The following is an 11,999-nucleotide window of genomic DNA, read 5'->3' as shown; positions in this document are numbered from 1 at the left end:
GTTTTGAAATCTAATTTCTGACGCCTCTCTTTAGGTATTTGTTTAAATGCTTTACACCCAAAAACTCTTAAATGATTCAATTTTGGTCGCTTTTTGAACCATTTTTCACACGGAGTTTTGTCCTCTTCTATCCCACTTGTTGGAGATCTATTGATTAAATATGTTGCTGCATATAATGCTTCTCCCCACATATCTTTCGCTAATCCACTTTCGTAAAGCAAAGCTCTGACCTTTTCCATTAAAGATCTGTTCATACGTTCACTTACACCATTTTGCTGCGGTGTGTATGGAACAGTGAACGTCATTCTAACACCATTTCTTTTGCAATGAGCTTGAAATTCGTTACTTGTATATTCCCCTCCATTATCACACCTTAGCATTGAAATACGTCTTTCGAAGAATGCTGTCGCCATTGCTTCGAATTCTTTAAATTTCTCGAAAACCTCCGATTTCTGTTTCATGAGGTAAACCACGAGAAAGTGCGTATAATCATCTATAAAGGTTACAAAGTAACGATAGCCATCATAGGTTTCCTGCTCCATGCTTCCACAAACATCCGAATGTATGAGTTCCAGTGGTCGTTTTGATCTTGGCAGCTGCAATTGTTTAAATTTGGATGCAGCCTGCTTCCCCGCCATACAACCATCACATACATTTGTTTCACTAATATTTCCAGAAGTTAGATTGATACCCTCAACCATTCCCTTCTTAATTAGTTTCTCCAAACTCGTATCACTGATATGGCCAAGTCTTTTATGCCATGTTTCCAAACTCACCTTCTTTCCGAACAATGCTAAGTTTGTTCCATCTTCCGCCGACTTTTCTTCCCGAAATAGATCAAGGTGGAATAAACCATCAACGAAGATTCCTGAAGCAATTACTTCATCTTCAAATTCAAAGATAACCTCTTCATCTGTAAAAGTAACCCTTTTACCATTTTTGCTAACCCTTCTAACCGAAAGGAGATTTTCTTCAAGACCCGGAGTAAAAAGAACGTTGTACAATTTCAATTCTTTTATTGTATTGTTACCCACAACACTCTTTAATCGCATTTTTCCAACTTTTGTTGCCCGTAAATTCTGGCCCGCTTTCGCCGTCGAAATGGTGATTGGCTTCTCTAATTCTTGGACATCTTCCAGCAGCTTCTCGTCATTAACCATATGGTCGCTTGCTCTTGAGTCAATTACGAATCTGACTCTCCTACCACGATCATACCAACAAGATAGAGATTACTGAGCTTCCCAGATTACAAACGCAGCATGAAAAGACGGAAGGATGTCATCACTCCAGTTAGGCGATACGAACAATATAAAATCACCAAGACCGATCGAAACTTTGTTTTTGAATATTTTAATAGCATAGCATGAACGGTTCTATCACATTCGCCCGAAAGTCATCTACCCGTCGCCGGAGTTATAACCAAACCTGTGATCCTCTCGTTTGCCCGGTTTACTCAAACATAGGGGCTATAGCTAGTTTAAAGCCGACTGAGCGGCAGCGAAGTCGGACAGTGCACCAGAAAGCGATGTGGCGTAGCCACATTAGTCAACCGAACACTGACTAATGTGGATACGCCATATCGATTTTTGGTGTACTGTCCGACGCCGCTGAGCTTCCGTATCCAATTACCATACAATCAATCGCTATGGATGGTAACCCTATGCTTATAAGGCCATTTACTATTGTTTCAATTCCAACAAAAGGAAGATAAAATAACAATAGTAGTGTCCAACAAGCAATATTGCTTCTATAGCCATTCTCTCAGTTTTCGTTGCGTTGGTCAGTCGATACAATGTCGGATAGTGAACCGATTTTTCGGGGTTTTTCAAACGAAGAAATGTATATTGAACCATCTTGCTCATATCAGTGTCATCAAAAACCATGAGCTCATCTTCATCAAGCTCAATATCAACGCCACCATTGCGAGTGCGGAAACCACGTGGGATCAGGAAACGATTAGCGACATCATCATCATCATCATCTCCATCGTTTAAACCACCGCCAGCCAAATCTCAAAAGCAGGTTCGTGACCAAAAAACACATTCGTCTTCATCATTGATGGTTTACGCATCATTCCAGTCACCGACTACTGCGCGCCCAAAGCAGCGGACTGCCAGAAAAAGGGTATTGAGCACATCATCGTCATCGGAGTCTTCTGAAGTTTCTCCGTTGTCATCGGCTCAGAGCAAAAAAAGCGTCGATCACACCACCGGTTCCGTCGTCTTTGGAACAGCATTCGTTCGCGACATCGTCATCAAAATCTGTTTGCCAGAATCAAATTGAGGCTGGCGAACAAAAACAGATTTTACGTTGATCCGAACATCGAGAGGCACAAAGCTCGCTTATGAGGGGTTTTTATATGTGCTAAATAAAACAGTAAGTGTAATATTTATTCATAAGTATGCCATACAGCATGAATACATAAATGCTAAATGGTATACACTTACGCTTTGTATCATTACTATACCTATATTTAATTTATATAAGACCGATGATGCGAAATATTGGGAATGCAAGCACAGACGCAACCCAAGCGAGCAGGATCGTTGCAAAGGAAGAGCGATAACGAGGATGGATAATGGCGTGACAACATGTAGTGCACACGGACAGCATAATCACGAGCCAAATGCTCTTCAGGTGCAAACTGATGCATATAGGGCGCAGTTGTCAGCTCGAGCGGTGGAATCCCGTGATAAACCGGACAAAATTATAAGAAATCTTTCGGAAACATCATCAATCGAGGTAAATATATATTAAGATGTTCCGTTAACAAATTGAATCAATTAAATCAGTAATATCATGCACAGGGGAAGTCCATTTAGCATGACGTCGTTAGTAAATACTAGCTCATAAAGGTTATGTGGCGTAGCTAGTGTGCTGCGGTTTTGCCACAATTACGGAGGTCGAGGTACCGAAGCAAAACTGTGATCCATTGGTATGCTTGGTTTACTAAAACATAGGAGTTGATTCCTTCTTTAAATATGAGGAGTTTTTTGAGTTTTGTATAACAAATAGCCCTCATTTGCCCTGTTTGCTCACACTAAGGGATTGATTCCTTCTTTCAAACATTTTTTTGACGTAGGACTACGTCTTTGTTTTCGATATGGGGGTGCACGTTGCAAATTCAACAAAAATGGTATGTAACGAAAAGTGGTCCAATTTTAAACGCTTATAATTCAGCCATCTTACGGTAAATTTTCAATTTTTTTGCGCGTATCGCTCAGAAATACTTCTAAGAATAGATTCCAATAGATAAACCCAAAGATTTTTGATATCATGGATTAAAATTTTAAATAATGTTCAACATAGTTAAAATACCACGCATTTGCACACAGAAGACTGCGCTTCCCTAGTCTGGCACGACAGATTTATGTACCTAACGCGCAACGCTTCTATGAATGACGTCACCATCGACTATTTAAAGAGCAGATTTGGTCGGGCAAGCTCAGTTAACTCTTGGACAGCAGGCAGAGCAGAGGACTGCGCTGCATGCTCCCACAGCCAGTGTAGCAGAGGCTAGCGTCGTGGTACTTTGTCTCTTTCGCACCACCCATCATCACCAGCGTTGACTCATTTTGCTTGGTGCGTGTCTTCCATTCGTGTACGGACACGATGTACTGGCACAGCTTTTTGATTCAAGCACGGTACACCGTTCGCTTGGGTTTATTGTTTGAGGCGAGCTTTCGTTGCGCGAAGCGAAAGCTTTCGGTTTTTCTTTGCGTTGTCGTCTCCATGACAGGCTAAGGAGACGAAAACTTTCTTAGCAACAAATTCACGCGAATGGATAGAAGAAAGAGCAACGAAGGTTTAATATTTACGTTTCATCAATTTATTGATTCCACGAGATTCATTTCCACTCACTTTGATTCTACCAATACATAGGTACTACAAAGCCTATTTATGAATGGATGCACTGTTACTCAAAAAATCTGCAAAAAATGTATCTGAGTCCATCCATAAAACTATTTTCGATTCTTGTATATGTTTTGCTTCGATATATGATTAAGACCACTGCATTCGCTACATTTATGTGTACTGTAGGAAAATTACAATAACGGCAAAATAAAACTATAAAGCTTGTCCTATACAAGAACTGTGACTGTATTGTCTAAAACATGATTTTTAAGCATCGGTCTGGTTGTTTACCGCACACAAAAGAAAACTTTTTAAAATTTTAAAGCAGTTCCAGGTACTAGTTCGGTTTTCCATCGCAGCTTTCTGTCTGCTTTCTTTAATCGGATTCGATCGCTCATTGTAAATAAAATGACCTGATGAGCAAGACGGTTTGATTCATGAAGTGAACTGTAGAAAGAAATGTTTGATTAATTATTAATCCAAATGTAATAAGAAATTAAATATTTCACGTATCGCAGTCCTACGCCTGCAATTCGTACAACCCCATAGGGCTGTCCCTTGTAGTTTTTAAATCTGTGCTGAAGTCAAAATAAATGCACATTGTGACAAAAGCTTTTTCCATACTTCAACCCCATTGATTCTTTTTCTAAACGTCTGTTATGCTAAATGTCTTTCAAAGCATAGAATACACATTTATGACAACGGTCTTACACCAAATGGCCAACAACTATATAATTCCTTATACCAAACTGATTGTAGGTTCAGTCAACAATCAGTAAACATGCACAACGCCGCATTATTCAACGTCGGCGACGTCGCGATGTTCCACCAGAACCACAGGAATGTGACGATTTGAATCACATCGATGAACGTTACACTAAAACGTTGGACGGCGAACCTTTTTTACAAGCTAAGATTGACACTGATTATGGCCCTATTCTGATTTTTACATCGACACAGCACCTGCGAATACTAGCGCAGGCAACAATGTGGATAATGGATGGAACATTCAGCGCAGTTCCATGTCAATTTGCGCAGCTCTTTACCGTCCACGGAAGTGTTGGCGAGGAAATTTGTCGTCGTTTCGTTCCATTAGTGTATATGCTGCTACCGAAAAAGAATGAAGTTACATATGATACAGCATTCTGTGCGCTTATAGAAATAGCCGGTAAATCTCGCTGTAAATTCGACCCCCACTACATAATATTAGATTTTGAGACAGCTGTGATAAACGTTGCTAGAAGAATTTTTCCCGGTGCTGCCCTTCACGGATGCTTCTTCCATCTAAACCAAAGTTTTTTCAGAAAACTGAAACAACTTGGTCATCAGACAAAATATTCAAAAGATCACCGAATACAACTTATTTACAAACAAGTTGTTGCCTTGGCCTTCTTGCCTCATCAAGATATACCAATGGCATTCGAAGAATTGAGGAAAAGTTGTCCAAAGGTTCTCGACAATTTTTTGGATTACATTAGCGAAAATTATATTTTCGGTAGGAAGGAAGCTAACCAAAAGGTTTCTCGAGGACCACTGTTTCCCCCCGCTTTGTGGTCAGTTTTCGAAAATGTATCGGAAAAGATTCCTAGGTCCTCCAATAATGTGGAAGGCTGGCACAATAAATGGAACGGCTTAAGCCGTGGAAATTCTACATTCTATGGTGTATTGAAGCAGTTGCAGCTTGAAGAGAAAAACGCTAGTACGGATGTTTTACGTACACTACAAGCGGTACCAACAGCCAAAAAGTCTAAAAAGAACTCACGAAAGGACCTAAAACTGGAAACCCTAGTCAAATCATACAAACCAGGTGATTGGATTAACTATTTGACTGGTATAGCTTTAGTGTTAATTTCTTCATAGCATTAAATGTAATAAAATTTGAATTTCAGCTTAATATTTTTTTTTCAATTTACATTTCGATGTTTTTCGGGTATATGGAATTCGGGCGAATGGCATTCGGGTCTATGTTGCATTCGGGCGAATGTCTTTCGGGTGTTCGTGGCATTCGGGTGAATATGACCATTATGCCAAATGAATATTATGATAAATGAATATTATGCCAAACGAAAGCATGTGTCACCTGCTGTTATGCCAAATGAACATTATGCCAAATGAACTTGTGCTGTTCAGAAGAGAATGGACTGTAACAGGTAGAAAATGAAATTCGCGTCTGGTCTGAGAACAGTCAAGGTTACAACTAACTTTATTTAGATCAATCATTACAATGATGTTGGTATTGGAGTCATAGCATTTTTCGTGGCAGATGTACTTGCCATTGGTGGACCGTGTTGCCAGAAGTAACATCCTCCCGCGCGTTGAAATAGTCCATTTCAAATTAACCCGATCAATCTTCCTCGGCATCCAGTGGAAGTAAGCATATTTTCTTCACCGCTCTAGTAGTTGTTGTTCCATTTGGTAATAACAGGCCAACCACACGCACATGGCCGTCCTTTCCAGGGATCAGCTCAGTGATACGAGCCAACATCCACTGTAGGGGAGGTACATTGTCGTCGACGATCAGTACCAACGCGCCAACCCTAAACGTAGTGACCTTGAAGTCCTTCCGACGCTGCTGAAGTTCGTGAAGGTAATCATTCATCCAAAGATTCCAGAACTTTTGCTTCAAATCTTGTACTAACTGCCACTTTGAGAGTCGACCAGGAGGGATCTTCTTATATGATGGTTCCGAAATCGCTTGGAATTCCCGACCAATTAAGAAATGAGCAGGTGTTATAGCACGAACATCATTCGGGTCGTCCGAGATAGGTGTTAGTGGTCGAGAATTTAAAATTGCTTCTATCTGCGCCAATACGGTGGAAAGCTGCTCGTATGAAAGATTGTGTTCAGCCAGGATTCGCTTCAGGTGGAATTTAACGGATTTGACACCCGCTTCCCAAATCCCGCCAAAGTGCGGACTTCGTGGCGGAATAAAGGACCACTTTATGCTTCGCTGCGTACAGAATGCGTCAAGACCAAGTTTGTGTTGCTCGTCATTGAACAATCGCGTAAGACGTTGCAGTTCATTATTAGCGCCCTCAAAATTGGTCGCATTATCGGAATATAGATTTTCAACTAGACCACGACGACTGATGAACCGTTGAAGTGCACCGAGGAATGCCTCTGATGTCAAATCTGATACAGCCTCCAGATGGAGTGCACGTGTAGCCATGCATACAAACACACATACATAGCCCTTCATTGTCTGAGCATTCCGCAATTTATGGTTCGAACGAATCCTAAATGGACCGGCAAAGTCAAGTCCTGTGCGGGTAAATGGAAACGATGGTTGAACTCTATAATCTGGCAGATCTCCCATCAGCTGGGTAGATTTAATTGGCTTCAAACGGTAACAGGATATGCATTGGTGTATCACCTTCCGGATGGTGTTCTTCACTCGCAGAGGCCAATATCGCTGTCTAACGATGGCTAGTAAACCGCGCTGACCGATGTGAAGGTTGCTTTGGTGCAGATACCGAATCAAAGTCACTGTCAAGGGATGTTTTTCAGGTAACAAGGCTTGATGCTTGTAGTCATACGGAACGTCGGCATGTCTCAAACGGCCTCCGACCCTGAGTACGCCATCATGCGGATCAATGAAAGGACGTAAAGAGCAAAACGGCACCTTGGACTCCGCCTTCTGAATTCGTAACACCTTGAGTTCCGCTGCAAACGCTTCAGCTTGCACTAGTCGTACTATCACAATAAATGACCGCGATATCTCATCCGTCGTTAGCGAACCCCTTGTGAGCTTCTTTCTACCACTTCGTATGTAGTCACAAAACCGCACAACATAAGCCATAGCTCGCTGGATGATTGAAAACTGACTGATTCTGTCGAATAGCAGTAAACGTTCTACTTTCACAGCTGCTACTAACATTGTCTTTCTTATTTCAGGTAATTCTGCATCCGCCATAGGAGTTAACTCAACAATTTGCGGGTCTTCTGTCTGGAACCTTGGTGGGCCAGTCCACCACAACGGGTGGGATTTAATATTCTTCGGTGTGATTCCACGGGATAGGCAATCAGCGGGGTTCTCCGCCGACGGAATGTAATTCCACTTGAATTCTCCAGTTATGTTCTGTATTTCCCGAATTCGTTTGCCGACATATGTCTCCAACTCGTCAGGCGACTTTCGAATCCAGCACAGGACAATTTGCGAGTCACTCCACAAAGTAACACTGACAAATTTAATCTCGACCGCTGCTAATATCTTTAACGTCAATCGTGACAATAGTACTGCCGCCAATAACTCCGATCGCGGTGTGGTGATTAGCTTTTGTTTTTTCGTTTTCCGTGGCAATATTCTTGACTTACTGAATACTAGTTTCATTTCCGATGTGGCGTCGTTTCGTTTGAGACGGGTGTACATGCAGGCGCCATATGCGAGATCCGATGCATCTGCAAACCCATGAAGCTCGATACCACAAGCATGTTCGATCATGATCCATCGTTGTATATTTATATTATTCAAGCTTTGCAACTGTTGGTAATAGTTCATCCACAGTTGCACCATAGCTTCTGGAACCGGTTGGTCCCACTCCAGGTTTAGTGCCCACAGTTCACGCATTATCAACTTAGCCGTGGTTATCACTGGACCCACAAAGCCCAAAGGGTCGAAAATTTTTGCAATTTGGCTCAAGATTGTTCGCTTTGTGTGGATAGCGTTCTTATCGACCGGGTGAACTGGAATTACAACCGTGAACTGATCCTTCGTAGGAATCCAAGCTACGCCTAGTGTTTTCATGACAGTGGTACTAGAATCCTCGATTTCAAGGCCACGTTCTCGGTGTGCCTCTGGAATGTCTGCCAACAATTCTTGAGAATTCGATGCAAATTTGTGTACGTTAAAACATCCCTTCTTCAACAAACTGACAATCTGATTCTTCAACTCAATTGCTTCTAACAACGTGTTGGCCCCTACCAATGCATCATCCATGTAAAAGGATTTCTTGATCGCACCTGCAGCCAATGGATATTGCATTCCTTCATCTTCAGTCAACTGATATAGAGACATTGTCGCTAAAAACGGGGATGAAATGAAGCTAATCCGTAGGTAACAGTTTGCAAATCGTACGTTTTCAGTGGCTCGTTTCGGTTTTCTCGCCACAGAATTCTCTGATATCTGCAATCATCTTGGTATACAGCGACTTGCCGATACATTTTGGGAATGTCGGCTACAAGAGCAAATCGATGGGAGCGAAAATTCAAAAGAATCAAAACCAAATCGTTTTGTACGGTGGGTCCGATCATTTGTGTTTGATTGATGGAAACCACACGTAGTTTCGTAGTCGTACTAGTGGGTTTAAGAACGTAATGATGCGGTAGATAAAATGCCTGCAAATCATCAGGATTCGGATTCTCGACCATGTGACCAAGCGCTTCATAGTCTTTCAAAAATTCTTTATATAGAATCTTTAATTCCGAAGCTTTGTCCAAACGCCTCTCCAAGCCCAAGAAGCGTTTCTCAGCCATGCTCCTAGATTCTCCCAGATGTTTCTTCTTGTCGTTGAATGGTAAATGTACCAAGTATCTGCCTTCCGCTGTACGTTCATGTGTCGTCTCGAAATGTCGCAGACATTCTTCCTCGCTGATTGAACATGGCAATTCGATATCTCCAAAAGACTCGAGTTCCCAAAATCTTCGTACTAATACATCTAGGTTTTCATTGGGCGCAGTAGCACAAAACGAATGTACTACCCCTGAAGCTTCAGTCGGCACTAAACCACTCAGTACCCAACCAAACTGAGTTTCTTGCAGTAAAGCAGCACTATTTGGTAGTTGGATTCGACCAGCCATTAGCATGTCAAAAAATACATCTGCACCCAACAACATGTTCACTTTGTCGGGAATGTAGAATCCGGGATCAGCGAGATCGATGCCATTCGGGAAGGCCAATGTCGTCACATTCACCTTAGTAGTTGGCAAAACTCCAGTGATTTTGGGTACCACGAGTAGTTCCAAACATATTGTGTAATCATTAACACGCGACGTCACCTTAGTGTGAATTTTGAAACGAATCTTGGTTTGGATATCATTCAAGCAGCTTACGTTGACATTAGTGGATTCCTTTTTCAGTGCCAAAAAAGTAGCGAATTGCTCTGTTACAAAGCTCGTATGCGACTCAGAATCGAGTAGCACTCGACAGGGATGCTGTTGTCCGCCCTTTCCGCGAACAAGGACGACTGCAGTGGATAAAAGAATCTGCTTTCCGACATTCTTCGGTCGCGTGCAGAAATTAGATTGTCGCTATTCTTCTGCTGTATTTACAACCGACCCGCCTTTGATTGGCTGTTCGGAATTCTCTTTCAGTGGTTCTGGATTGATTGCAGATATTAGTGAGGTTTCGGATTTCTTCGCACTATCTTCTTCAGGGTGAAGCATTGTATGATGAAATTTCCGACATTTCTTGCACGTGTGTTTCGATGTACAATTGTTTGTTCTGTGCCCTTTCTGAAGACAATTGAAACAGGCTCCAATTCTTCGCAGTAGATTGTATTTCTCAGAAAGGTTACCATTTTTAAACGTATCACACCTCCACAACTCATGGCCATCCGAACATTGTGGGCACTTATTCGAAGTAGCGACTAGCGTACTTGTTTTTCCCTTCACATCTTGTGCACTGCGCACAGGTCTTTGGCTCTTCATTGTTTGCTTCAAATCGGGTTGAATCTTCTCCAACACCTTACATCGCTCTCGCAGAAATTCAAGAGTGTCGTCGTAACCTGGCAACGTATCATCAACATGGTTTAATTCCCATGCCTTTCGGGTTTCTATATCCAATTTCGATGCAATACGATTGATCAACATGCACTCTCCTAATCCCTCTACAGGAAGTCCGAGGTTTTTCAGAGCATCAACATTTTTCGCGCATGTGTCTATGAACTTTCGAAGTTCAGTGGCATTTTCGTTTACTAATTTCGAGAGGTTGAAAAGTGCGTCGATATGTTTATCGATAATAAGCCTTTTGTCCTCAAATCGCTCAATCAACATTTTCCACGCCATATCGTAGTCATTATTGTTTATTATTTCCTGGTCAATAATACCGGCTGCTTTACCCACTAGCGAATTCCGAAGGTGATATAACTTTATAGCGGGAGACTCTGTACTGTATCGCTTCATAATCGTCTCGAACATCGAGCGAAAAGCGAACCAATTCTCATAGGTTCCATCGAACGTGGGTAATGGAACCTTCAGCGGTGGGAGGTGAGGCGCGATTTCTGTTGTATTTAAGATACTCGGCAAAGGATGAACGGCTGCCGCGGTTCGTGCTGCGTCTTCCTCTGTCTTGATATTATCATCGATCAATTTAGAAATGTAAATGAATAATTCGCCGTACTGCTGCTCAAATGTGACGTACTCTACCTCCGCATCCTCTCGCACCTCGTCACCAACATCCGCTTCGAAGACACGCTGGTGGAGCTTATTGTAGTCAGCAAAGGCATTCTCAATGGTTTTCAGTTGAAGCTGCAAGAACTGCTTGCACCTCAGGTTCGGATTCGGTATTTCCAGACTAGTTTCTAAACTTGAGCGCACTCTCATTAACTTGCTTCTTACCGAATTCAGGCGGATATTCATCACTTTGAGTTTTTGCATCGTCTTCTTCATCTCTTCTTTCGATTTTCGTTTTGATTTTTGTTCACTCACTGATGGGGTTTGAATTTCTGCTTGCATTCTCAATCTTCGCGGTTCAACTTTGTTTTTATTTGACGTTGGCGTGTCATACAACATAAGTGGCAAATGGCTTGAACTAAAGAACTAGCACCCACGTGCGCACTCAACAATCAATCAACATAAATCCAAAATCAGTCAGGTATTTCCGAAATCAGCCACTATCGGTGGCGTCATCAATACGCTGGTACAACCACGTCTTCTTTCCGAAATCAGCCCTTCGAGGGCGTCTTCTCTCACTCTCGACTAAAACACTGTACAAAGGTAGCAATCGGCTCCTTTCTCTCAAGCACGCCGAGTTTAATTCGATTTCAACATGGCGTCGTTTTCGGATCTTTTTCACCGATCGTTTTTCGTTTTCATGTAATCGCGTCACTTTTACGACCGCTTTCGTACTTGCAAATGCAGCAATCGATATGCTTTTTTCAGGGATTCAACCACAATAATTCACTAGAATTTCCACTTATCCGAACAAT

General features: G+C 42.0%; 2 protein-coding genes across 2 annotated transcripts; both read right to left on the bottom strand.

Annotated features, from left to right (window-relative positions):
- Positions 1 to 6,199: 6,199 nt before the first annotated feature.
- LOC131680206 (uncharacterized) lies at positions 6,200 to 8,869 on the bottom strand. The gene has a single exon (XM_058960926.1). The coding sequence runs from the start codon at positions 8,867 to 8,869 to the stop codon at positions 6,200 to 6,202; it is 2,670 nt and encodes an 889-aa protein (XP_058816909.1).
- A 5-nt stretch (positions 8,870 to 8,874) lies between these two features.
- On the bottom strand, positions 8,875 to 11,460 carry LOC131680205 (uncharacterized). The gene is made up of 2 exons (XM_058960925.1): positions 10,123 to 11,460; positions 8,875 to 9,849 (listed from the first exon to the last, which is right to left on the bottom strand). Exons 1-2 carry the CDS (start codon positions 11,458 to 11,460, stop codon positions 8,875 to 8,877), a joined length of 2,313 nt encoding a protein of 770 aa, XP_058816908.1.
- Between the last annotated feature and the right edge of the window lie 539 nt (positions 11,461 to 11,999).

The sequence above is a fragment of the Topomyia yanbarensis genome, chromosome 2, assembly GCF_030247195.1.
Source record: "Topomyia yanbarensis strain Yona2022 chromosome 2, ASM3024719v1, whole genome shotgun sequence".
NCBI lineage: Eukaryota > Metazoa > Arthropoda > Insecta > Diptera > Culicidae > Topomyia > Topomyia yanbarensis.
Note: the sequence above shows the minus strand (reverse complement) of the source record. Positions and strands in the feature narration are given on the sequence as shown.

Excerpts from the sequence above, each read along its gene's own strand:
- LOC131680205 (XM_058960925.1), bottom strand. The coding sequence starts at position 11,460 with ATGAAGAAGACGATGCAAAAACTCAAAGTGATGAATATCCGCCTGAAT. Across the intron at positions 9,850-10,122 it reads CAATCAAAGGCGGGTCGGTT|GTGACGTCGCGTGTTAATGA; the intron begins GTAAATACAGCA and ends ATTCACACTAAG.
- LOC131680206 (XM_058960926.1), bottom strand. The coding sequence starts at position 8,869 with ATGTCTCTATATCAGTTGACTGAAGATGAAGGAATGCAATATCCATTG.